The sequence below is a fragment of the Rutilus rutilus genome (assembly GCF_951802725.1).
Source record: "Rutilus rutilus genome assembly, chromosome: 5".
NCBI classification, from domain to species: domain Eukaryota; kingdom Metazoa; phylum Chordata; class Actinopteri; order Cypriniformes; family Leuciscidae; genus Rutilus; species Rutilus rutilus.
This window is the reverse complement of record NC_140213.1, coordinates 46,009,754-46,037,481: the sequence shown is the minus strand read 5'-3', so window position 1 is coordinate 46,037,481 and position 27,728 is coordinate 46,009,754. Positions and strand designations below refer to the sequence as shown.

At 39.8% G+C, this 27,728-nt stretch overlaps 1 protein-coding gene across 1 annotated transcript in view; it reads right to left on the bottom strand.

Moving 5' to 3' along the window:
• Positions 1–27,728, bottom strand: part of LOC311291139 (uncharacterized protein) — a gene marked incomplete at its 3' end in the record, with an annotated part of 311,624 nt that overhangs the window by 168,197 nt on the left and 115,699 nt on the right. The window contains exons 31-35 of the mRNA XM_084410012.1: positions 26,214–26,292; positions 24,840–25,035; positions 22,924–24,748; positions 22,535–22,705; positions 4,140–4,310 (exon numbers count right to left, since the gene is read on the bottom strand). Of these exons, the coding sequence (XP_084266138.1) occupies positions 4,140–4,310; positions 22,535–22,705; positions 22,924–24,748; positions 24,840–25,035; positions 26,214–26,292 (2,442 nt within the window). The remainder of the gene's footprint in view (positions 1–4,139; positions 4,311–22,534; positions 22,706–22,923; positions 24,749–24,839; positions 25,036–26,213; positions 26,293–27,728) is intronic.

Sequence of the window (27,728 nt, the reverse complement as noted above, 5' to 3'; positions counted from 1 at the left end):
AATGAACATAAGCAAAACTTAATACAAATACTTCTAAACAATATTTGAGGGTTTTTCCTAGGTCAAAAATGGTCTTCTGTGGTGGCTGCTGAACACGGTCATCCACACACACATCCACACACACACACACATCCACACACACACACACACATCCACACACACACACACACACACACACACACACACACACACACACACACACACACACACACACACACACACACACACACACACACACACACACACACACACACACACACACACACACACACACACACACACACACACACACACACACACACACACACACACACACACACACACACACACACACACACACACACACACACACACCATTCCATGTTTTATGGGAACATTCTATTGGCATAATTGTTTATATTCTGTAAAAGAAAACCTGTATATTCTCTCCCCTTACACTAACCCTACCCATCACACTTTTTTTGTTGCATTTTTGGTTTTCAAAAAATAATATTCTGTATGATTTATGAGCTTGTTTCCTCATGGGGACCAGGGATTGGGGGGATTTCAGAAATTTCTATCTTTATGGGTAAATTTTTCCCAATACCGTAGGGTTTACCTGAACACAACACACACACACACACACTTGAATATGTGATTTATGGGGACTCACCATAGGCATAATGTTTTTGTTTTTTTACTGTACAAACCATATATTCTATCCCCCTACACTAACCCTACCCATCACACAAAACTTACTGCATTTTTTGGATTTCAAAAAACAAACAATATATAGATGCAAGCAGCAATTATCGGGTCCAAGCACAAAGAACACGACAAGTCATGCAAACATGGCTGGGAGCATCAGATCAACTGCAAAAACTCGCAATTAAAGACATTTTAAGATGATTTTAGGCAAAATGCCTGAAAAATCAAATACAATCACTAATAATGTGATTTAATGGTTTATCACGTTCGACCAATAGGTGGCACTGTTACGAAACTGATGTGGTCTGGTCAGGGTAACGGGTTTTTACCCACAAGTTCTGTCAAATATGTACAGGCTTCCTCTGCAGCAGGACTTCTCAAAATCCTGCAGAAGGGAAGATGAAATTTAAATGTCTTTATGGCTTTAAGCAATATGTGAGAAACATCAGCGCAGAGAAAACTGGCTTGTGAAACTGCATGTTTGTGAACATCTGGAGACTCACAGAACTGCTGTAGAGAGATACAGTGATGCAGTGAACCTGGGCTTGATGGCATTAAACTACAGTTTCAGAAACATTTAATACCATACTACTGAATACCATCAGTACAATTCAACCCTCTACAATGTGAGTAAATCACTCACATCTGCGACTAAATTTTCACTCTGGGCACTAAATAATGTCTATCACGAGCCTCAGTCTGGTGATTAAACTAAAAACGATTAAACGATTCTATTGCCAAGGTGTGCGTAGTGTGTTGCAATTGTATCTAAACAAAACTCAGTAACCCCCACTACAAGACTTGTGGAGCTTATTGTATTACTGAAAGAATATTTTGTATGAATATTTATTTTGCATTATTCCATTACGTCTCACCTCAGTGTCTTGAGTTTACACTTCTGATCCTGTAGTAAATCATCGAGCTCCTTCACTCCTGATTGTCCAGGATCATTTCCTCTGAGATCCAGCTCTATCAGGTGTGAAGGGTTTGATCTCAGAGCTGAAGCCAGAGCTTTATAACCTTCTTCTGTGATACTGCAGTCTGAAAGTCTAGAGAAAAGACATTTATTACCACTCAAAAGAAATACACGAAAAATGATTTGCATGAAAAACGGTCAAATGCACTTTATTTATTTTATTTTAATCAGAAAATAAATAAATAAATAAAAATCACATCTGACAGAAGCATGTATTTTCCTTTCCTTTTATTTACAACAGTAATATTTTAAATTTGAAAAAATAAAAATGTGATTAGTAAAATAAAATAATGGTTCATTGAACTCACCTGAGTTTCTCCAGTATGCAGTTTGTATTTTCTAATCCGTTCTGGAGTTTCTTCACTCCTGAATCCTGCAGATTATTGTTGCTGATGTCAAGCTCTTTCAGACTGGAGTTTGATCTCAGGACTGTAGCGAGAGCTGAACAGCTTTCCTCTGTTAGACCACACTTACGCAGCCTAAAATGATGAAGAGGGAGAATTTACAAACACAAAATACTTGATGCCAACATTTAGTGATCACTGAAGATTAGTGCTTGTGAGTTCTGTAGGGTTCACCCGATTTAAGATCATTTAAATGTCCAATAAAAATGTTAGAAAAGTTCCACTCACATCAGTGTGTTGAGTTTACAGTGTTTATCCTGCAGTAGAGCAGCGATCTGATTCACTCGTGTGTCTTCTAGTTCACGTCCACTCAGATTCAGCTCTCTCAGGAGTAACAAGTTTTTACCCACAATTCCTTTCACATACTGACAGGCTTCATCCGCAATACCACCAAAAAACCTGGAAACAGAGTAAGTACATTACATGCCATTTAATTTGGGTATCTTCATAATCTTGTGAAAGGGCCTTTAGTCTTTTCAAAATCTAATTTATAAATGTGTTTTTGACAGTTGAATTCTCTTTTGGCAAAAACGGGATTAAGACTATTGAGTGTTGTTTTAATAGCACTCACCTCAGTGTCTTGAGTTGACAGTTCTGATCCTGTAATAAATCATCGAGCTCCTTCACTCCTGATTGTCCAGGATCATTTCCTCTGAGATCCAGCTCTATCAGGTGTGAAGGGTTTGATCTCAGAGCTGAAGCCAGAGCTTTATAACCTTCTTCTGTGATACTGCAGTCTGAAAGTCTAGAGAAAAGACATTTATTACCACTCAAAAGAAATACACGAAAAATGATTTACATAAAAAACGGTCAAATTAACTTTATTTTATTTTAATCAGAGATTCAATCAATAAATAAAAATCACATCTGACAGAAGCATGTATTTTCCTTTCCTTTTATTTACAACAGTAATATTTTAAATTTGAAAAATTAAAAATGTGATTAGTAAAATAAAATAATGGTTCATTCAACTCACCTGAGTTTCTCCAGTGTGCAGTTTGTATTTTCTAATCCGTTCTGGAGTTTCTTCACTCCTGAATCCTGCAGATTATTGTTGCTGATGTCAAGCTCTTTCAGACTGGAGTTTGATCTCAGGACAGTATCGAGAGCTGAACAGCTTTCCTCTGTTAGACCACACTTACGCAGCCTAAAATGATGAACAGAAGAGGGAGAATTTACAAACACAAAGTACCTGATTCCCACATGAAATGATCACTGAGAATTACAGTGTTTTGGTCACCTAATTTCAATAACATACTTGACATCTACAATAACATATGAACACAATACTCACATCAGTGTGTTGAGTTTACAGTGTTTATCCTGCAGTAGAGCAGCGATCTGATTCACTCGTGTGTCTCCTAGTTCATGTTCACTCAGATTCAGCTCTCTCAGGAGTAACGGGTTTTTAATGTAAAAATCTTCAGTCAGATATTTACAGGCTTCATCTGCATCAGGACTTTGTAACAACCTGGACAAAGGAGAAGTATGCTGACATTACCTCCTATATAGTGATTTATGCTCACAATGTTGTGAAAGGGCTTTAGACATTTCAAAGCTTTCATAAATGTCTTTTTGACGGTTACATTTTTTTTGTAAAAATAGGGCTGTATAGAATGGACAGGAAGTAAAGTGGGAGAGATTGGAGGACGGGATCGGGAAAGGTCCACCAGCCAGGACTCCAACTTAGGACCAACGAAGTGCAATGGCACTATAACAGATTAATTATTTTCCAGCTAAAATTACACTTTATTATTTTAATAACACTCACCTCAATGTTGTCAGTGAAAAGGACTGATCCTGTAGTAAATCACTGAGCTCCTTCACTCCTGATTGTCCAGGATCATTTCCTCTGAGATCCAGCTCTATCAGGTGTGAAGGGTTTAATCTCAGAGCTGAAGTCAGAGCTTTATAACCTTCTTCTGTGATACTGCAGTTCGACAGTCTACAACAGGAATGAAAATATAACATTCAGCTTATTAACCAGTTTTTTTTTAAATTACCAGAACAATTTTAAGCCCTAAAGGAAATGGTTTGTGAATTATTGTCATTATTGTCAGAAATCATCTCACCTGAGTTTCTCCAGTTTACATTTATTTTTCAGTCCATCAGAGAGCAGTATCACTCCTGAAGCCTGCAGATTATTATTGCTCAGGTCAAGATCCTTCAGAATGCTGGAGTCTGAACTGAGAACTGAAGCCAGAGCTGAACAGCTTTCCTCTGTTAAATCACACTTACTGACCCTAAATAAAAAATTACAAAACATGATGAAGATACACAACTGTACCATTAACTGTGGGAAGTAGAGAAGAGATCAGCAGACTACAACCTGAAAAGATTATTTGATCGTTATGAATATTACTTTCCAGCTATTAGTAATACTGCTGTTTAAAAGTTTATAAAAAAAATCTCATATAATTGCTGTGTAAGTTTGGCCTGAATGAGCCATTTGTATCAGTGAGAAGTATTCAAACCTTATTTGAGACAATTTAGAGCTCGCCGGCGCATTTTGCTGGATTTTTTTCACATAGTAGAACAATAGACTTAAGTTACTCCGTCATTTATGGTCATACAGAAAAAAGAAATACGAAAAAAAATCTGTAATATGTCTACTTTTGTATGAGTCCACTAACAATCAAATCAAAACATTGTGCTTTTGTAAAATAAAGAAAATAAACATGGTGTGCGTTCTGCCTCTCCGTCTCCGTGAACTTTTTTCTTGAGCACGTCTATAAACTGAAACAAAACTCAGCGAATACTTGTCCCTCATTTATGAGCCATATATCTTTATAATCATTTAAGTGTGTACTTTTAAATGATCGGATTCAAACTGAAAACAAATATTCTCTGTCTAAGTAATTTGTATAAAACCAACAAGATTTCCAGTCTCTCAAATCCTTGCTCATTATTTTTTATTTGACCACGCCCACACGCGCAATAGAGATTGGAACGCGAATATCCACATGGAACGCGAACGAGCCCCTTACCTCAAAAACAAAGCACCAAACTTCATCACTTCTCTGCTTTTCGTCAAGTTTGTGAGACACGCAGTCAGCTTACATCGGATTTACCTCAGAAGAAGAACGCGATTTGAAGACAAGGAAGATGTAAGGTAAGAAATTATTAATTATGTAGGATTGAGTGCGAAACAAACACAAATGAATCTTCCAGGTGATTTGTTCAAACATAATTTCACACAGAACTCAACATTCCAGACCCCAAATCACCAACTCCAGAGCCATAAAAGAAGGCTCCAGCCAGCCAGTCTCCGCTAACCAAGGAAAACCCCCAGCTAAGAACTTTATGGCCATGCGAGCTTCAAAGAGAGGAGCCCAACTTAAGGAAGAACTGGTCAGCATTAGATAGTTGTAAAAGAATGATTGGTTCAGAGATGGCACAACTCAGTGCTCGATCAAGATAACAGCAGAAGTCGCTGGACCCCACAACATTCCAGACCCCCATCTTCTCAAGGACTTCTGAATGACCTCAGGGCGTAAAATCTTTTCAAAGAACTGAGATTTTACCTATAACAATACATAAAATCATCCCAGAACAGTTTTCGATGGACTTAATAATAATAATCAAACATTATGCAACTACATAATTCTATGTTGTTTCTACCACTTTGATGCATGTTTAATAAGCTTAGATCCCATGTAAGTCATTTAATGTTTAAAACTGTTAGATGTTTGAATGAAAGTGTGTTGTGTTTCATATCAGTATGATCGTATGTTCTTGATTCAAAAGATGGCTTGATTGAAATCTGTGTAAAATGTTTCGTATTCTTATAATAGTAATAATGTCTAAACTGTGGCCTCTTGTTCTCTCTGCTAGTGCTGGAGAGCAAGGAGATCACAGATAACACATGATTTACGATGAGACAAATAAAGACAGTGTCTAATTGGTCAAGAACTGATCCAGGAGCCTGGACAAACATGTGAGTTTAAAATCTTAGACCCGAACAAAGTTATAGTAGGAAGAATTCTCAACAGAGTTCAGAACAAAAATGCAGCGGGAGAAGAAGAGAAAAACCAGACTAGTAACCATGTAAACGCGCAGACGAAAGAACCCAAATCAAGATCAGAAGAACATGGGTTAAACAACTTCATCCAAGCCATCTAACTACTCTCGTCTCAATTTCCTTTCTTTTCTTAGTTTCTTTTTTTTTTTCGTTGTGAGTCTCGGTTCTAAGTTAAGTTTTGCGGCAAGATTTCGGTCCACATTTCTTCTCCAAAGCCAGCTTCAACAAAGACTTTCCATCTAACCGCCAGCATACCACGTGATTGGCCGCCCCAGACCCAGGCACAAGGAGACCAGGCAACGAACTCGGGAAACCCCCTTTTACGCAAAGGGAATCCCAAAAGCAAAGACACGCAAGTCGCCTTCAGACTCTTAAACTGAATTGGTGTATTTGATATAGATTTAATAACCCACGTAAGACACGAAGGGTTAAATTAATGCTTGATGGTTCGTTCAGGTTATGTCTTATAAGTGCATATAGAAACTTGGGATTTCATCATCTCACTCTTAAAACTCATTCTTTCCTCACTCTCTTTCTTTCTGCAACTCGTATGAATGTGTGTGTGCGTGTGTTTGTGTTAGATATTAGTTCTCTTACGAGAGTTCTCTCGTACTGCGTAATAACTTACGCTATGGGGAAATCTCTTTTCCACGAGATATTGAAGCCAAAAATTATCCTTAATTTTTATATAATGCAAAACGCAGTCTGCACTGAAGCCGCTGGCCACGCCGCCTTCTGCCGTCGTTCCTGCTGCGCTATCTGGTGCACCATATCCTTTTTCTGCTAGTGTGTGTTCGCCGCCGCGGCTCACACTCTCTCTCTCTAAAAGAGCCAAGTGTCTTTTTAAAGATGTCTCGTACTTCCTGTGGCTCGTGCAGAGCCCCACTCAGTGACGGGGACCGTCATGTGATTTGCGTTTCCTGGGACAAGATCATGCAGCTCTCACGCTCGCCGACGGCGGCTGCCCTCACTGTGAGCTACTGCCTATGGTGACTCTGAGGACTCGCCTGGCACATTTTAACGAGTCTGCATCCCAGCCCGCTGCGCTGCCGCGCCGTAAAAAGCGTCGCGCTCAGCGGGGACCTGAACCTCCTGTTGAGTCAAGCTCGCCGGTTCGCCCGCCAGCTTCACCGCCCGCTTCTCCTGAGTCTCTTACCCTTGGACAACGGCCACCGTCTGTCGCCGCTTCCATTGAAGATGACAATGAAGATGTGGCAGTTGCAGAGGAGGACAGCTGCTCTATCCTGGCGTCAGGCAGTGAGGATTGTTCAAGCTTTGTGGATTTCGCACCCCCTGCTCGCGAGCCGTCCGGGAAAAGAGCTAACATTGAGTCAGAGCTGACTCACAGGCCGTTGAGAGCCTGGGCCTCGAGTGGTCGACGCCCGAGGAGCCTACCCACAACCGACTCGACGGATGTTTCCTGAAAGGGGACCGTGTTGTAACACCTTCTAGACCCGCGCCGTTTCTTCCTGAGCTTCACGAAGAACTCGCGAAATCCTGGTCTGCACCCTTTTCAGCTAGAGTGCATACTTCTGTGTCAGCAGCAAGGTTATAATCGTTAACGAAAACGAACGAAAAAACGAAAACTAGGTGGGAAAAAACATTGTCGTTAACTGAAATAAAAATAAAAACGAGGCATTACAAAAAAACGATAACTAACTAAAACTGTAATGTGTGTTTGGCAAAACTAACTAAAATAAAATAAAATTATAGAGTAAATGTCCTTAGTTTTCGTCTTTGTCAAGGTCTTTCATTTTTTAACGCTATTTAAAACACGCAGCGTATTCATTCAGCTGCATTTCCTTTCCCCATGCGTCTCTCACATGCGCGCGAGCACACACACACACACACACACACACACACACACACACAGACACACAGCCCCTCCCCTCCGTGCACACCGCTTCTCCATGAGAACGTGTGTTCGTTCGACGATGAAAGCAAGTTCGCGAAAGGTTGGTATGTCTATCTCGTGAACACCTTTACACAATCACACATTCAAAAGTCGTGGTATAAAAATATTTAAAATTCTGAATATAATTTTGTCAGTGTGTTAATGTCGACCCGAGAAGCGATTGCGCCTTCTTTAGAAAGTGAACTAGTCGCAAGTTTGAGGTAAAATGCACTTTTTGGTTGTGGTTGTCGATGTCAAAACAGTATAAGCTGTATTAAATAATGTTATGTCATTTTTTTACTTTTACACTGAATGTTTGCTGCTTCAATCCAGATGAGTAGGCTATTGACTGTATAGGGTAAATTTAGTATAGGGTGTGAAAATTGTACAGCTGTGGTATTTCTATAGTGTGTGAATTCTGTAGAAGATGTGTAGATTTTTGGTACGGCGTGTGGATTTTGTAAAAGGTAAAGGAATTTCAATGGGGTGTGAATATTTTTTCTAAAATTGTATGATGTTTTTGTTGAGTTATTATTATTACACAATACTTTTTCTGACCTTTTTGAATCTTGCCCCTGACAAATAACCCAAATTACAAAAAAAGACTAAAACTAACACTAAAACTAATAAAAACTAAACTAAAACTAAGCATTTTCTAAAAATAAAAACTAAACTAAACTAGCAAACCCACTTTAAAAACTAATTAAAACTAAACTGAATTTGAAAACAAGAGGTCAAAACGAAATAAAAATAAAAACTGATGAAAAATGCAAAACTATAATAACCCTGGTCAGCAGCATTCTCCATTGTGGACGATGCCAAAAACAGAGGATACCTCTCTCTCCCTGTGGTAGAGGAAGCTGTAGCAGCCCATCTTTGCCCGCCCTCCGCTGGACGGCGCGCTAGGACGGTGCTCCCCTCTAAAGCCTGCCACACCACCTCAGTTCTGCACAGTCGCGCTTACACCGCCGCTGGACAGGCTGCACCTGCGTTGCACACCATGGCCACGCTATAAGTGTTCCAAGCCAACCTTCTCCGTAAACTGGACGAGGAAGGACTTGAAGCTGTAAGCATACCGGACTTAGGAAGCGCTACAGACCTCGCTCTCCGCGCCACTAAGTCTGCTGCACAGGCCATAGGGTGGAACATGGCCTCTCTCACCGTTGCTGAGAGACACTTATGGTTGACGCTTTCTGAGATGCCGGACTCGGAACGCGCTGTGTTCCTCAACGCTCCCATCTTATCTGCTGGGCTTTTTGGATAATCCGTCAAAGATTTCGCGGATAGATTTGCTGAAGTGCAGAAAACGTCACAAGCCATGAAGCACTTTTTGCCAAAGCGAGCTAGCTCTGCCACAGGCCGCTCTAAATAGCCGTCTGCTCGTAGCTCCTAGCCGCATCCTCCGCCCGCCCCCGCAGCGGCAAAAGGCCCGAAGCTCAAGACCACGCTCTCGCTCTGCTGATTGAGAAGATTGAGATCAAGCCCGAGGCCTTGAAGTCTTCCTAGCCCGCTTAGGAAGACGACGGTGTTCAAGTCCCGCTGCGGCCAGACTTCCACCAAAATTACCAGCTCGCTCAGTTCCAGAAAATGTGACTGTTCCAGCTTATTCAGCAGTAAACAAGTCGGTATCGCTGCCCGCTTGCCTGCCTACAAACGCCGTTTTCACGGCGACCCAGATGTATCTCTCAAAGAGTGTATTTCCTGGTGTTCCGGCCACAGCCGATGGTGTTATGAGTGTAGAAAAAATGCCCACTACCGAGTGCTCACACAGACACAGCCCGCTTCACAGGGCTCGCGCACATAAAATCGACCCACGTTGATTGCGCATTAAATGTAGTGAATGTGCCCACAAACCAGTGCCCACAAACACTACACACTGCAAGTCTCCCGGTTTCTGTAAAAACGAAACCAAAACACATATGGTCACAGGCCAACGGTGTTTTCAGTGCTATAAATGTGCCCGCTGTCTCGCGCCCACATGCACTCACAGACATGTCAAAGCCCACGGGGTTTCGCCCGCTCGCTTTCTCTCAGCTACCCGCTATAACAGAGTTAAGCACTGGCAGGCTGCCCGCTGTGATCAGCGCGCCCCCCGCCTCGAATGCCGCAAGCACGGCATCTATGTTGCAGCACAGAAAAGCTCTTCAACCGCCACAATGTCACGGTCAGAGCGCAGATTTGATTCGACCCCTAGCTATTCATGCAGATGCATGGGCAAAGCTTCCCGGGGTGTCAGAATGGGTGTTGAACATTAATACGAGGAGGCTATTCGCTACAGTTCGCTCGACGCCCTCGCCGTCGCGAGGCGCGAATCGAAACCACGGTGAAGCAGGAAGTAGCGCATCTACTTCGAGCCGAGATTGCGAAACTGTTGAGCAAAGGGGCCATAGAGCCTTTATCTCAAGGTCAGAGCAAAGGGGGCTTGTACAGCAGATATTTTCTGGTACCGAAAAAAGACGGGGGTCTCATGGTACCCATTCTGGATCTAAAAACGGCTGAACAGAGTGCTTTCAAAACGCCTGTTCAGAATGATCCCTACCAGGAAAATCCTCTCGCAAATTCGCCAGGGGGACTGTTTTGCGTCAGTAGATCTGAAAGACGAACATTTCCAAATACAAATAGCGTCACGTCACAGGCTTTTAAGACAGCGTTTCTCTTGGCTCTCGCTTCAGTGAAGCGTGTGGGAGACTTGCAAGCGCTTTCAGTGAGCACGACATGCTTGGAGTTTGGGCCGAATGACTCGATAGTCTGGCTCAAACCGAGACACGGATACGTTCCTAAATCCCTCAACACACTGTTCAGGTCCCAGGTAATTTCCCTGTCGGCCTTACCGGTCTCTGACGAGGAGAAGGACGCTAGCTTGCTTTGCCCGGTCAGGGCATTAAGAGCTTATGTGTCACGCTCGTCTGCTTTCAGACAGACAGAGCAGCTATTTGTTTCATTCTACGGGCGCTCTAAGGGGCTAGCTGTAATAAAACAGAGCCTATCCAGGTGGATAGTTGACGCTATAGTGCTGGCTTACGCCTCTAAGGGCCTGCAGTGCCCGTTAGGTGTTAGAAGCACTCCACAAGAGGCATGGCCTCGTCGTGGGCTTGGTCTAGTGGGATTTCCTTGCATGATATCATAATGGCGGCAGGCTGGGCCTTTCCGTCTACATTTATAAGGTTCTATAACCTTGAGGTTCCCGCTTTGCAAGTCAAGCTGCTTTCGGTCTAAAGTCAGTACTGTCTGCCCCGACGTTTCGGCGCAGAGTATTGGAGAATGCTTGAGCAATGCTCGCTGATCGATCGTGCAGCCTTGTGGGCAGATTGTAAGACCTAATTTTTTTCATCAGACCAGGCCGTGTTTTCGCCCTGGCTGTGTGGAACACTGTTATTGTATGCCTCCTGTTAGGATGCTATTTACTCGGGAATGATGCTTTTTGTCTGTATATTTCATAAATGCATCTTCATTCTTATTAAGTCTCTCAAACAGTGTGTAACTTCAGCCATGTTAACCGTGCAGTATGCTATCAAGCTAATTCAGCTGTGGTTAAACAACACAATAAAATGAGCGGACAGGACAGAAACGATCATGAAAAATGCTTGTGTTTGCAGCGCACACTTCATATCAGTTAAGGTTGAATAAACTATTGTCTTTTGTTGGTATGGATTATGGTTTGATTACATGTCTAAAGATTTCTCATTCATGCCCACCTAATCAGAAATTGGGGAACTAAGTGATTTCTCATGTAACTGTAACTATTTATGCGAATGAGCTAACTTTGTTAGTTGTACAACTACAGTAGCAGTTTACTAACGACTAGAGACTAAACATACAGGAAACCTTTTGTGTCGTCTATCTTTCTAAAATTGCCATAAGTGCAATTGTAGAGAGAGGAACCAGTGAAGGCCAGTAGTAGTTGCATTTGCAATGTTTGCCTGTGTTAGTATAGTTATAATCAGGGCTTGACATTAACTTTTTTGCTCACTAGCCAATGTGGCTAGTGGTTTTCCAAAGTTACTAGCCACACAGCATTTTTACTAGCCACATTTTTGTTGTTGAGAAATTACCTGATAAAAGTTGACTATGGCGTGCTAAAATTTACTTGAACTAGATTTACAACCCTTTTAAATGTAAAACCACTGTACACACCAAAATAAAGACTACATAAATATATAACAATACAGGTCATTATCATTAGCTCTGATAAGGTTGTGTGTAAAGCTCCTTTTTTTAAATAAAACCATGTATTATGTATGATATGTGGCCACATTGCTCCACCAGCATACGACATAACTCCAGCAGGGCAGCTAGCTGTCTCTTCGATTCTTTGTTGTCGGTCACTAGCGACAATACTCATTAGGGCTGTCAAAATTGCTCAAAAATGACCTTCGAATATTCCCTCTAAAAAAACCACATAGCTTATATTCGAACTATTCGAACATCTGGTTGCGCATGTCAATGACGCGCATTACGTTAATAACAGGACAAATTAATACAAAGAGACATAACTACTTGTATAGGTAGTTTATTTAAGTTTAAACATATTTGACAACGTATTACCTACACGAAAACAAGTAAATCAACTAATGGCCAAGACCACAGACCTCACTCACTCTCGCTCGCTCACTCGCAGGCACTCTTTCTCTCTCTCGCCCTCACCCTCAGCACCAAACGCGAATAGAGCGACTGGCGCGAGTGTAAAGACGCGTTTACGCGCGTCTGGAGGTCTTGCGGCGCGAATGAGGCGTCACGCGCTCTGTGCATAATAGTTTAAATGAACAACAACAATAAGCAAATGTTGAGTGCTGATCAAGAGTTTTGTGCAAGCAATTTAAGGTCGCGACTCTTATAGCAGGCTTCATTCAGTGATTGAAACAAATATTTATTATATTAACATTAATTGAAGTTTTACAGTATATATAACCGACATTGAACGCTCCGAGCGAGCTGTGCTGTGGTAAACATGGAACTTTTCCTTGACATGAAACGGTAAATAATCAAACCAGTGGAAGCCTGCAGTGCATGAAACTGCTGTATCTAACCTACCTTATTCATGCAATATCTATTCAGTCAGTACAGTAGCCTACACTTTATGTTAGAGCCATAACTACATGAATAATTTTGTAATATTTTTCCTTATATTAAGAGTGATTATGTTTTTTGATAAAGGCATATTTTGTGTTAGTTGTATTGTATCGCGAGATTTTGACTAGTTTCACGTGCTACGCACGTGTAATGTTTTTTGTTGAAGAAGAAGGAAGAAGAAAGGGTTGAGGCTAGACAGTCTTTTGACCGTGAAAAGGATCGAATTCATGTTATTGGAACGTGAATAAGTGTATAACTTTATTTATTTTGTGTTTGATTTCTCTTATAATGTAACCTGACAACGGAAAAGTATGTTTACAAGACAAATTATGGATTCACGCGTCAAATCCTTTGTGCTACACCCTTATGGAAATGGCGAAGAACGAAAAACGGCTCAGATCGCCTTTACATTTTAGTCAAAAGACTTCTTCACATTGGAATTGCGTGAAGTGGAAATCGGTTTGTCAGGATTGATGCTGCAATGGACACTGAAAAGGATTTTCAAGGATTATGAACAGTCCATAAGCGGAACAAACTGCGTGTTTGAAATTATTGCGACGGTCACGGACGAAACTGAAAGTAAGTTAACCTAAGTTTACCAGGAGACGCGCGGATTTCCCTGTCTGGACTATTTGGATGTATAGACATTTATACTTGTTTCTTCAAGCTTAAACTGGACTTTTAATACAATTTAAAAGGTAATTTTTGTTGTTACTTTTTTCCAATTCATTGATTTTTGACTCGCTGTTGAATTATGGATGACGCAGAAGAAATTGCCGACACGCATAAAGCGCAGGAGGAGCGTTTGAACAGACTCATTAATTTGAGAAAGTCAAAAATGGCTCAAATTACCATTCAAATGAAAGAAATCGACAAATTAAAAGAAAATGATGCCAATGTGGAAAGAATAGAACAACAAGTTCTTACAACACTCACCAAATTGTATCAGGAGTTCATTGAGTTGCATGAAAATGTTCAAGAGCTTTTGCTGGATGATGAAAAGGAGGATGATCAGCATATCTGGTTTGAGCCAAAATCATCAAAAATCAGGGATTTTGTTATTGCTACTGAACAGTGGATTGAACATGTAAAGGATGAAAGTGCTGCAAAAAATGATGACATTGAACCAGGTGACAGTGTCTCTGAAGTTGCTTCCGCAGTAAAAAAAAAGAGAAGAGCAGGTTCATCAGCTGGACATAGTTCTGGCGCATCATCAGCCACCAGTTCAAGTTCTATTTTACGAGTTAAAGAAGAGGCTGAGAAAGCTGCTCTGTTGGCAAAAGCTGCTGCTTTAAAAAAGAAACAAGCTCTACAGGTAGAAGAGATAAACCTGAAAGCTAAACTGGAGCAATTAGAACTGCAGACAGCAATTGCTGTTTCTAACGCAAAACTGAAAGTTTATGATGAACATGAAAATTCTGGTGAATCAGTGCAAAAATATGTTCAACCAGAGCATGCATTGGATGAAAGGAGGTCAGGACTTAAGAAAGATCCTGATGATGAAAGTTCTGATGTTCAAGCTGTAACCAGAAGAAAACAAAAGCCTGACGCTGAACAAACTCGACTTCATAATGCCAGTCAACATTTTCCAAAATCTGAAAGCTCAGGAGACAATTTATTTCAAATAATGCAAAGACAAAATGAGATCACACAAATGCTAGTAAAGCAACAAAATATGTCCCAACTACCGCAAAGAGATGTCCCAATCTTCCTTGGTGATCCTCTTAACTTCAGATCGTTTATGCGAGCCTTTGACAATAGCATAGACAGTAAAACTGAGAATGCCAAGGACAAGCTGTTCTATTTGGAGCAATATACCAGTGGTGAACCGCAAGACCTGGTAAGGAGTTGTGGACATATGAGTGCAGAAAATGGATATAAAGAGGCAAGAAGATTATTGCAACATCATTACGGTGATGAACTCAAAATTGCTTCAGCGTACATTGAGAAGGCACTAAAATGGCCTCAGATCAAAACGGAAGACGGGAAGATGCTAAATGCATATGCTCTTTTCTTGATTGGATGCCACAACACTATGCAAGATGTAGATTACATGGCTGAAATGGACAACCCTACAAACCTGAGGGTTATCATCTCCAAGCTTCCATACAAAATGAGAGAGAACTGGAGAAACGTGGCATATGATATTCATGAAAGGACGGGCAGGAGAGCTAGGTTTGCAGACTTAGTGCAGTATATTGACCGGCAAGCCAAAGTAAAAAATGACCCCTTGTTTGGAGACATTCAGGAGATAGTAAGTGCTGATGTTGGGAAGAAAAGCAAAGCTTCTGACTTTAAGAAAAAAACGGTTACTACTAAGGGAAGTAGTTTCGTTACAAGTGTCTTTACTGATCAGAAAAAAGAAAGTGAGACTAAGAAAGAAACAAAACCTCAATTTGACAAAACCGTTCATCTCACATGCGTGTTCTGTCAAAAGAATCATGCCTTGAATTCCTGTTTCAAGTTTAAGGAACAAGCACACAAAGATAAAATTGAGTTTTTGAAAACAAAAGGACTGTGCTTTGGATGTCTCACACAAGGACATTTAAGCAGAGACTGCAAGAAAAGGCTTATTTGTCAAGAATGTTCCAAGATGCACCCAAGTATTTTGCATATTACCAAGGAGAACAGTCCCACATCCAGCAGTGGTGATGAGAACAAAATTAGCAAGAGAACAACTTCCATAGACCATGAAACTTGTGGATACACTGGGGCCGGAAACAGTGAATGCATTCTTGCTATAGTTCCAGTCAAGATCAAGTCAAAGAAAAGCGACAAAATAGTAAAGACATATGCTTTCATTGATCAAGGGAGTTCTGCAACATTTTGCACCGAGTCTTTAATGAGAGAGTTAAACTTGAGAGGCAGAAAGACGGAGATTCTTCTTCGTACTATGGGACAAGAAAAACCTGTTCATAGTCATATTCTGTCAGACCTGGAAATAAGTGGTTTAGAAAGCGAAGACTACATAGAACTTCCAAAAATGTTCACTCAGAAAGAGATTCCGGTAAAACAGGAAAACATCCCTCAACAACAGGACCTGGAAAGATGGCCTTATTTGAGACAAGTTATCCTTCCTCATCTCAATGCAGAAGTAGGCCTACTGATTGGCGCTAATGTGCATAAGGCAATAGAACCATGGCAAATAATAAACAGTGAAGGAAATGGACCTTATGCTCTTAGGACGGCATTAGGATGGATAGTGAATGGGCCTTTGCGAACAGATGTGAGCACTGAATCGGATCAGGTCAAAACTCCAAGTTTCACAGTGAACAGGATTGCGGTGGTGGACATTGAAACGATGTTAGTAGAGCAATTCAATGCAGACTTCCCTGAACGTAATTATAGTGACAAAGCTGAAATGTCACAAGAGGACCTAAAGTTCATGCAGTGCGTTGAGCAGTCGGTACAGTATAAAGATGGACATTACTGTATTGAATGACCTTTTAAGAATGATCCTGATAAGCTGCCCAACAACAGATGCATAGCAGAACAAAGAGCCATCAGTCTCAAAAGGAAGCTCAGCAAAAACCCAGAGTTTCACAAAGACTACAAAGCTTTTATGTTAGACATAATTGACAAAGGCTATGCTAAAAAAGTGCCTTTAGAACAACGGGAACGCAAGGACAGAGTGTGGTATATTCCACACCATGGGATATATCACCCGAAAAAGAACAAAATCAGAGTTGTTTTTGACTGCACTGCGACCTACCAGGGCTTCTCACTGAATAATCAACTGTTGCAGGGACCTGACCTGACCAATACCCTCATTGGTGTGCTAAATCGATTCAGACAAGAGCCAATTGCTATCATGGCAGATATTGAATCGATGTTTTACCAAGTTAGAGTCCCAGATTATGATTCAGATCTTTTGCGATTTTTGTGGTGGCCTGAAGGAGATCTAGATAAGCCTACTGAGGAATACAGGATGACCGTACACCTGTTCGGAGCAACCTCGTCTCCCAGTTGTGCATGCTTCGCTTTGCGAAAGGCTGCAATGGATGGTAAAACAGAGGAAACAGCTGAAGCAGCCAATACTATTCTCCAAAACTTTTACATGGACGATTGCTTAAAATCTGTCGCCTCTGAGGAGGCAGCAATCAAACTATCACAAAGTCTGATATCTATATGCTCTAAAGGTGGATTCAATTTGACTAAGTGGGTGAGCAATAACAGACAAGTCCTGTTATCATTTCCAGAAAAGGAAAGATCCAAAGAGGTAGCGGACTTAGATTTCAACAAAAGCAATCTGCCAATTGAAAGAGCTTTGGGTGTACGGTGGTGCACAGAATCAGATACATTCAGGTTCTACATCAACATACAGGAGAAACCTGCTACGAGAAGAGGAATGCTTTCAGTAGTGAATTCCATATATGATCCTCTTGGTCTTGTAGCACCCTGTATCCTTCCAGCGAAACTCATGTTGAGACAACTGTGCAAAGACAAATTAGGCTGGGATCAGAACATGCCGGAAAAGCAAGCGCAAAAATGGTTCACCTGGCAAAAGGACATACAACAATTGTCAAACTTCAGTGTAAGCAGATGCTTCAAGCCAGACAATTTTGGAACTACTAAGTCTGCTCAATTACATCATTTTGCAGATGCAAGTGAAAATGGATATGGAACCGTTTCCTATCTAGTGCTCACAAATGATCAAGGAGAAAAACACTGTTCATTCGTAATGGGCAAATCCAGGGTTGCGCCTCTGAAGCAGATAACTATCCCTAGAATGGAGTTGACTGCAGCAGTTGTTGCAGCGAAAATGGACAGAATGTTAAAACAAGAGCTTCAGTTACAACTCAAAGATTCTATGTTCTGGACTGATAGCCTCACAGTACTGCAATGCATTGAGAATGAAGCCTCACGGTTTAAAACATTTGTTGCCAATAGGGTTTCCTTCATCAGAGAAGCTTCTGACCCCTCACAGTGGAGGTATGTCAACACCTTGCTAAACCCAGCCGACATGGCCTCTAGAGGCATCAAAGTGGAAAACTTCATGAAAATGGTAAATTGGGTCAGAGGACCAGAATTCCTTTGCAAACATGAAAGTGAGTGGCCTTGGCGACCAGATCAGGCAGGTGCAATGGAAGTGGAATTGAAAAAGTCAGCTGTAGTAAATTGTGTCAGTGCTACAGGAAAAGCGAAACCTCTGGATAAACTGATTGAGTATTATTCAGAATGGTACAGATTGAAGAGAGCAATCGCTTGGATGTTGAGGCTGAAGGAAATACTCCAACACCTATCAAACAAGAGACGTGAAATTCAAGCTACCACAAATCAAACTGAAAATAATCCAATCAAGCAACAATCACATTTACAAACTCAAATGTTCAAGTTGAGACAGACGCTGACCAAAAAACCTCTTTCAGTAGAAGATTTGGAAAATGCAGAACTGAGTCTGATTCGTTACAGTCAAAGACAGACATTCCCTGACGAATTAAAGTCTTTGCAAAGCAGTAACCATGTCAAAAGAAGTAGTCCTTTGTACAAACTAGACCCACTGGTGCAGGATGGCATAATACGAGTAGGTGGACGTTTAAATCAGTCAGCAATGCCAGAATCTGCTAAGCATCCAGCGATTCTTGATAAAAAACAACATGTAACGTCTTTGATTCTGAAGGATATACACAAAAACACAGGACATTGTGGCAGGAATCAAATCCTTGCAAAACTACGAAACAAATTTTGGGTTGCTGCTGCCAGTACAGTCATACGGAAGTTGATTTCAAAATGCACAGTGTGCAGAAGATTAAATGCCAAAGTTAACGAACAAAAAATGGCAGATCTACCAAGAGATCGTGTATTGCCAGATAATCCTCCCTTTACGCATACAGGAGTGGATTACTTTGGTCCTTTCTCAATAAAGCGAGGACGCAGCATTGTAAAGAGGTATGGAGTGTTGTTTACATGTCTGAACATAAGAGCAGTTCATATTGAGGTGGCCAACAGTCTTGATACCTCATCATGCATAAATGCCATAAGACGCTTCATCCGCAGAAGAGGGCAGGTGTCTACGATTCGATCGGACAATGGTACAAACTTCGTGGGTGCTGAAAGAGAGCTTAAAGAAGCTATTCAAGAATTAAATCATTCCAAATTAGCCGAAATTCTTGTCCAAAAGGGAATCAGGTGGATCTTCAATACCCCGTCAGCATCGCATCAAGGAGGAGTGTGGGAGAGACAAATCCGCACAGTTCGAAAGATTTTGAATTCTGTATTGAATCAACAGATGTTAGACGATGAGGGGCTTCACACAGTCTTGTGTGAAGTTGAAGCCATTATAAACGACCGACCGATTACTAAAGCATCAGATGACCCAAATGACCTGGAGCCTCTGACTCCGAATCATCTGCTGCTTATGAAAAAACAACCAGCCTTGCCACCAGGAGTTTTTGTGAAAGAGGACTGTTATTCACGTAGAAGGTGGAGGCAAATTCAGTACATGGCAGACCTCTTTTGGTCTAGATGGACTAAGGAATATCTGCCGTTACTTCAAGAACGACAGAAGTGGCAGAAATTGAGAAGAAACATGGTACCTGGAGACATTGTTCTCATTGTGGATAATTCTTCTCCAAGAAATTCTTGGATTATGGGAAGAGTCCTCAGAACCATACCAGATGCTTCTGGTACTGTCCGCCGTGCTTGTGTTCAGACAAAAACTTGTCAATTGGAAAGGCCTATAACAAAACTCTGCTTATTGCAAGAAGCAGATGAAGAATAAGACTTCATTAAGACTGTAAATAGAGATTTCATCGAAAATTAGAATTTTCTAAAAGAAATGTTTGAAAGAAAAGGAAGTATTGTTATGACTCTATTCAAATATTGAACAAGATAATTGTTATGCTTCCGGCATAGACAATTAGGGGCCGGAATGTTAGAGCCATAACTACATGAATAATTTTGTAATATTTTTCCTTATATTAAGAGTGATTATGTTTTTTGATAAAGGCATATTTTGTGTTAGTTGTATTGTATCGCGAGATTTTGACTAGTTTCACGTGCTACGCACGTGTAATGTTTTTTGTTGAAGAAGAAGGAAGAAGAAAGGGTTGAGGCTAGACAGTCTTTTGACCGTGAAAAGGATCGAATTCATGTTATTGGAACGTGAATAAGTGTATAACTTTATTTATTTTGTGTTTGATTTCTCTTATAATGTAACCTGACAACGGAAAAGTAAAGTTTACAAGACAAATTATGGATTCACGCGTCAAATCCTTTGTGCTACACCCTTATGGAAATGGCGAAGAACGAAAAACGGCTCAGATCGCCTTTACATTTTAGTAATGTTTCTGTTTAACGTTAAATAAAATGATCCCTCAGGCAGCGCGCCCACTCGCAAAGCAGACAGCCGCGCCTCTGCTACCGCGGGCGTTTTTCCTTATTCGAATATTAATTTTCATCTTCGAAATTCTGTTTTTTAAAACTATTCGAATATATATTCGAATTTAGAATATTCGTTGACAGCCCTATGGGAGTTGTAGTGTCACACTTATTTCAGATGCCTTTTGAAAAGACTACAATTATTCAACCCGCCAAAGTGGCTAGTTGGAGTGACTGTGTTACCCGCCACGAGCAAAATCCACCCGCATTTGGCGGGTTGGCGGGTGTTAATGTCAAGCCCTGGTTATAATCATATAAAGACTTATATGCCCTAAATTTATTTTTACTATACACGCTCGTTTTTTATTTTATGTAAGTGTAGATGTCAGGCCACTCCTGTCAGTTCGTCCATCCATTGAGTGAGCGTGTACGAGTCTGCCAATCTCTCTGTCATAAACTACAAGGCAAGTCTTCTAAAATTTGGGGCGTGATATTTAAATGATGATTGTTTTCAGCTGCCACATTTATCAATGTACGATCAGTCATAGGATGGGATTGGCAGCATACGAATGTCTAATGAATCACACGTGAACCCTTTTGTAAGATGATTTCTGTGCTCGGATCTGCGCTCGTATCTACGTAAGATTAATAAATGAGGCCCAAAGAGAAGAAGCAAAAAGGGAAGTTAAAATTATAAAAGCTAAACAGGTATTAATGTGAAGTAGAGAGTAAACTGACTGAAAAGAATCTTGCATCAGCTTGGTCTGGTATGAAAACTATAGTAGGTTTATAGCAAAGTATTATGTCAGGAATTTCGGACTGACCAGGGGTGCGTTAGTCAACAATGTTCAAAAGTTTCGTTATCAGCATAGTTCAACAAGTCAGTGTTTCCCAAAACCATCGTCCAACGAACATTCATAAATAGAATCGCAAAGTTGTGTGTTTGGAATGACAGTTCTCTACCTGTAGTTAGAAGCAGAGTTTCTAGTTTGCATGACATGTGGACTTAATAAAATCAGTATCTTGAGCAAAATAAGCAAGCTGACATTCAGTACAACCTGTGTCTTTTACTTAGAATACACACAAATGTCATTTACGTCTTTTAGTTTGTCAAGAGATTTAAAGCACTATTTTTTAAGACTGCGCATGTAAGAAACTATTATCTGCAAACTATTATCTACTATGTAAGAACAAGCCAATGATTGAATCTGGAAATAAAGCAAAATAACTGAGAAAAATGTCAAATAGTCCTCAGATGCCATGTCTGTAATTTATAGCAAAACATCTTAATTGTTGACATGTTAATTCGATCTCCGTTTCATTCAAATAATTTATTTCTCCACCACGTGCGTGACGTCATAAACCAACGTGGTTGAACTATTGTTGAAATATTGTGCAAGGAAATTAAGCTCTATATTTTATGATACTTTAATATGTCTGTATACTTAAAAAAGGCTTTAAATGACCCCAGGCCAGTTGGCCTAACTCCTAATCTTCTTGAAAAGCTTGTGAAGACATCATTAGGCAAACTAAGCATGCTATTGACCCAATACAGTTTGCTTAAAGGGCACACAGAGGAGTGGAGGACAATTACTCTTATGCACTTAGAAGGGAGTAATACTCATGCTAGTCTGTTGTTTATTGACTCTTCTTCAGATTTTAATACTATCCAGCCTCACATTTTAGCCATGAGACTGATAGAGCATTTTAGACAATATAGGAATACTTTCGTACCTGCAGCAATAGAATTATTAAATACTTACAGCAGAAAATGACATTCGTTGCTATGCATGGCACTTTATGCTATTTAGGGGGTGGGTGAGTGTGTTTGTAGAGGCACATTGTCATGACCTTTTTAAGAGTTTTTAAACTTTTGGACATCATTACAATGATTTATGTTTTACTGTATGTTTTAATGTTTTATGGATTTTTTTTATATTTTTTTATATGGATTGCTCAACCTACTGTCTGCACAACAAATTTACCCTCGAGTACTAATAAAAGACACCTTGACCTTGATGATACTGAATGTTCATTGGATGATCAGATTAGTCAACTCAGAAATTACCTCCGCTATATCAGTTTATTCTTAATATTTAAAATTTACCACAATTAATTAACAATATTTCCCTTTGTTCTAATTGTTACATCAAATAACTTACCAAAGTGTCTCCAATTTACACTTTACACTCCCCAGTCCAGTGCAGAGCAGCTCCACTCCTGAATCCTGCAGATTATTATTGTTCATGTGCAACTCTTTCAGACTGGAATCTGATCTAAGAACGTCAGCCAGAGCCGAACAGCTTTTGTATGTCAAGTTACAGTCATTTAGCCTACAAAAGAATTACAGATTACAGAGTTTTCTACATAATACTTATATACTAAAATTATAATAAAATAGTAAAATTAGACTATTTCCACTGTATTCATTAGAGGAAAAATATAAATAAAAAAAACTACTGGTATAAATTAAATATATAGATGGTATACATTCATAGATGGTATACAATTAAGAATTAATTCAGATAAAAACAAAAAGTAAAAGACTTACAGAGCTCTTTTGGAGGTTTTGATGACCGCTGATAGTCTAATTAGACACTCGTCTGATTTCTTAAATTTCTCAAGCTCAAAGTCCTCCAGCTCCTCCTCTGATGTCAACAACACAAAGGCCACAGCAGACCACTGGGCAGGTGAAAGGTCAGATGAGAGATTTCTTTCTCTAAGCTGTGTTTGAATGTCTTTAACCAGAGTTTGGTCATTCAGTTCATTCAGACAGTAGAACAGATTGATGGACCTTTCTGGAGATACATTTTCTTCTAACTTTTGCTTGATGTACTTAACTATGTCCTTGTTGCTCTCGTCATTTCTGTCTTGCTCTGTCAACAGACCTCGTAAGAGTGGATAATTAGACTGAAGTGATAGACCAAGAAGGAATCGAAGGAAAAGATCCAGATGTCCATTGTCACTTGCGAGTGCCTTGTCCACTGCAGTTTTCAGCAAATCAATCATGGCTTCATTTTTGTTTTCCTGCTCTGTAGACTCTTGAACAAACTCACTTTTCTTGTTGATGTCTAGAAAAAGATGTGCATAAAGGGCTGCAATAAACTCTTGAATGCTCATGTGAACAAAGCAGTACATGGTACCAATAATGATTCCAGTTTCCTCTTTAAAGATCTGTGTACACATGCCTGAATACACTGATGCTTTAGAGGCATCAATACCACAGTCCTTCAGGTCTGTGTCATAGAAGATCAGGTTGTTTTTTTCCAGCTGATGAAATGCCAGTTTCCCCAGTGAAAGGATGGCATCTTTATCCCAGGAAACATCTGGTCTGTATTCTCCATCATACTTTTGTCTGCTCTGCTGGATCTGAAAGCGGAGAAAGTGTGTGTACATTTGTGTCAGAGTCTTGGGAATGTCTTCAGTATTTGATTCCTGCAGTGTTATAGAGGCGTCCTCAGTCTGATTTTTTGTATTATTTATTTTCTCCTCCAAAATGTTCTGGAGAACAGTGGCTGAAATCCAGCAGAAGACTGGGATGTGGCACATGATGAAGAGACTCTTTGATTGTTTAACGTGATCAATGATTCTGTTGGCCATTTCCTCATCAGTGAATCTTTTTCTGAAGTACTCTTCCTTTTGTGCATCATTGAACCCTCTGACCTCTGTCACGCGGTCGATACAGTCAGGAGGAATCTTAGTGGCAGCTGCTGGTCTGGTGGTGATCCAGATGAAAGCAGAAGGAAGAAGATTTCCCTTGATGAGGTTCGTTAGGAGAACATCCAGAGAGGCTGGTGACGATACATCACGCCACGTCTCATTGTCCTTAAAGTTTAAAGGAAGGCGACATTCATCCAATCCATCAAGAATGAACAGGACTTTGTATTTATCATCTCTTGTAAGGTTCAGTCTTTTTATATCTGGAAAAAACTGACTAACAAGGTTCATCAAGCTTTGTTTTTCTTTCTCCTTTAAGTTCATCTCTCTGAATGGAAGAGGAAGTATGAAGCTGATATCTTGATTTTCTTTTCCTTCGGCCCAATCCAGAATAAACTTTTGCACCGAGATGGATTTACCGATGCCAGCAACTCCTTTTGTCAGTACAGTTTTAATCTTCATGCCTTGTTCAGGTGATTCAAACAAATTTGTGCATTCAATCTGTATCTCTTGTGATTCAGCACGGCTGGAAATCTCAATCTGTCTCACCTCATGTTCTGTATTGACCTGTTTACTGCCACCCTGAGTGATATAGAGATCTGTGTAGATGTTATTCAGAAGTGTGGAGTCACCTTGCTTTGCAATTCCTTCAAACACACATCGATACTTCTTCTTCAGGTCCGATTTAAGTTGTCGTTGATGAATAAAGACAAGCTCATCTAAACACACAAACAGAAATAAAAACACTTGATCCTACTTTTCTTTCCTGACTTTAAATGACAACATGACAGATGGTCATGAGCCTCTTACCTTTTAGAGTCTCTGCAAGTTCATCTTGCTTCATACTTTTTAGGAAGTACAGTGTGATATCAAGAGCTGCTTCTTTGATGCTACACATGTCATCTAAATAGTATTGCACAAAGTATTGGGTGTTCTCCTTTTTTAATATTTTCTTAAACTTTTCCAGCTCATTCTTTAGGAATACAATTATTTTCTGCTCAAGGTCCTAAAAGCATAAAAACAAAGATGGGTACAACAACAAAATGTTACCAAATTCACATCCATATATGAAACATATGGTTAAACAAATTACAGACATCAGAAGTAAAAGCATTAATGAAGCTGTGATAATGTGAAACTACAAATAGCATATGAAATAAAAATGAAAACTCCAGAACACCAGTTAGCTTGAGCAAACTATGTATGCAATAATTTTAGGTAAAATTATTGAAAGTACCTAATTAAAGGACAAACAAGTGTTTGCCTATATGCAATTTTACAGGCGCATTGCTGCTGCTGGATTATGCTGTTAACTTCTTAGACAAAGGCAGTAAATGTAACACACATACCAGAATTAAAGCAGAACTCAGCAACTCTAGCGAACTCTAGTCACTTCGTTTTCCCCACGAGCTCCCTCTACAGCTGTGGGGGGCGTATATTTCACAACACGGTCGTAAAAAACTCACTTGCAGCGGCCTCCTCCCCCTCTCTACCGCTGCTCATGTGCGTTTGTTTTGATCGGAGCAAGCCAACCGTATCGTGTGGAGCTATGTCTACCGAGGTGGGTAATCTGGTAATACCAGAGATACATCATACATGCGTGTGTGTTTATGTTGAATTGCCGTAAAGCAATTTGTGTTTCGCGCTCGTTCTCGTTCTCGCTTCTCACGAGACTTCCAATTTCTATCTTGCCGGGACGGTAGTCCTCAAGTTGCAAGGTTGGTTTTCCGCCTGGGACCGCTGGGGGGAGCGGGGAAAGTCACCAATATCACCAGAACAGGTTATTTAACCATCCAAATGATTTCTAGACAGTTTTATTAAGTTAAAAAAGTTACCAAGTTCTGCTTTAAGGTAGGCAAAATTAACATTACAGAATGTCAATATGACTGTGCCCCAAATCATACATAAATTACAAATCATACAGAATTGTAGAGTTGCTAAATATTGTTTACATATAATTGCAAGTTTAATGAAACTGCTTGTCTACCAACATGAAAATATATGAGTCTAGCATTGTTGACATGTGGATGTGTACACAACTAAAATGCTAGGGAAAATGCTAAATACATTAATTAGTTGTCTTTTTTTTAACAAAAAATACACTATTTTACATTTGTTGAAAACCCCATTTGTTTATTATAATATAAATGTGAACAATAAATACAAAACAATATTTTTCCATACCTGAAAGACCCTGTCGAGATTTTCTCTGAACTTCTTGAAGCGGTAACTCTGAAAGTCAGTTTTTTTCTTGTATGGAATCCTGTTAGCAAAATAAATGTGGTCATTGTTTATCGTATATCTAATAAAATACAGCATGTCCAATATTAGACAAAACTAGAACTGGAAACAGCATTTTTTTGCAAACAAATGTCACAATTTGGTTATGTTTCATGTTCTTGTTTCATGTTTGTCATGTGATCCCCTGTTCAAGTCATGCGATCCAGACATGTGTTCCCTTGTCTGTTGTGTCATGTTGTTATTGGTTCATCGTTTCATTGTTCACAGGTGTCCCTTGTCTAGTCATTAGTCTTGTGTGTTTTTAGCAAGGATGTAAGACGTGTTTCCCTGCTGCTCTGAGAGAAAGTGTAAATTTTACTGTTCATTGCACAGTTTTGTATAATTTCTTTATACAAGTTGTAAAACTAGTTTACTAACATTAGAAGGATCACTCATTTTGGATTGTGTAGAAGGCTACAAATATTTTGGGACAGTCATTGATTCTAAATTGAATTTTGAAAAGGACTGTGAAACTGTATGTAAAAAACAACATTAGTGTCTGTTTTGCCTCAGAATGCTCCAGATTTCACATTGATAAATCTATGGCTTTTATTGAATCAGTCTTGTCATTCTCCCTTGTGTCGTGGTTTGGTAATTTATCTTTGAAGAAAAAAAATATTCTTTGAACCAATTTGTCACGTGGGCTAATAAGATTATAGGTGAACCACAACTTAACCTAGCAGGTCTAACCAGCTGCAGCATAAGGCGAGTTCTATTTTTAGAGGTTGTTCCCACCCTTTATATGCTGATTTTCAGCTCCTACACTCTGGTTGTCAGTTTGTGGCCCCTAGGTGGATAACTAGACAATATAGGAATACTTTGTACCTGCAGCAATAGAATTATTAAAAATAGCAGAAAATGACATTCGTTGCTATGCATGGTACTTTATGCTATTTAGGGGGTGGGTGAGTGTGTGTGTAGAGGCACATTGTCATGAACTTTTTCTTAAGAGTTTTTATACTTTTGGACATTATTACAATGATTTATGTTTTACTGTATGTTTTAATGTTTTATGGATTTTTTTTAAATATGGATTGCTCAATCTCCTGTCTGCACAACAAATTTACCCTTGGGTACTAATAAAAGACACCTTGACCTTGATTATACTGAATGTTCATTGGATGAACAGATTAGTCAACTCAGATATTACCTCCGCTATATCAGTTCATTCTTAATAATATTTAAAATATTTAAAAAATTTACCACAATTAATTAACAATATTTCCCTTTGTTCTAATTGTTACATCAAATAACTTACCAAAGTGTCTCCAATTTACACTTTACACTCTCCCGTCCAGTTAAGTCAAGTATATTTGTATAGCGCTTTTCACAATACAGATTGTATCAAAGCAGCTTCACAGTATTAAATTAAAATAATACAACAAGGTTTGTTTCTAGTGGAATTTATTGATTGATAAA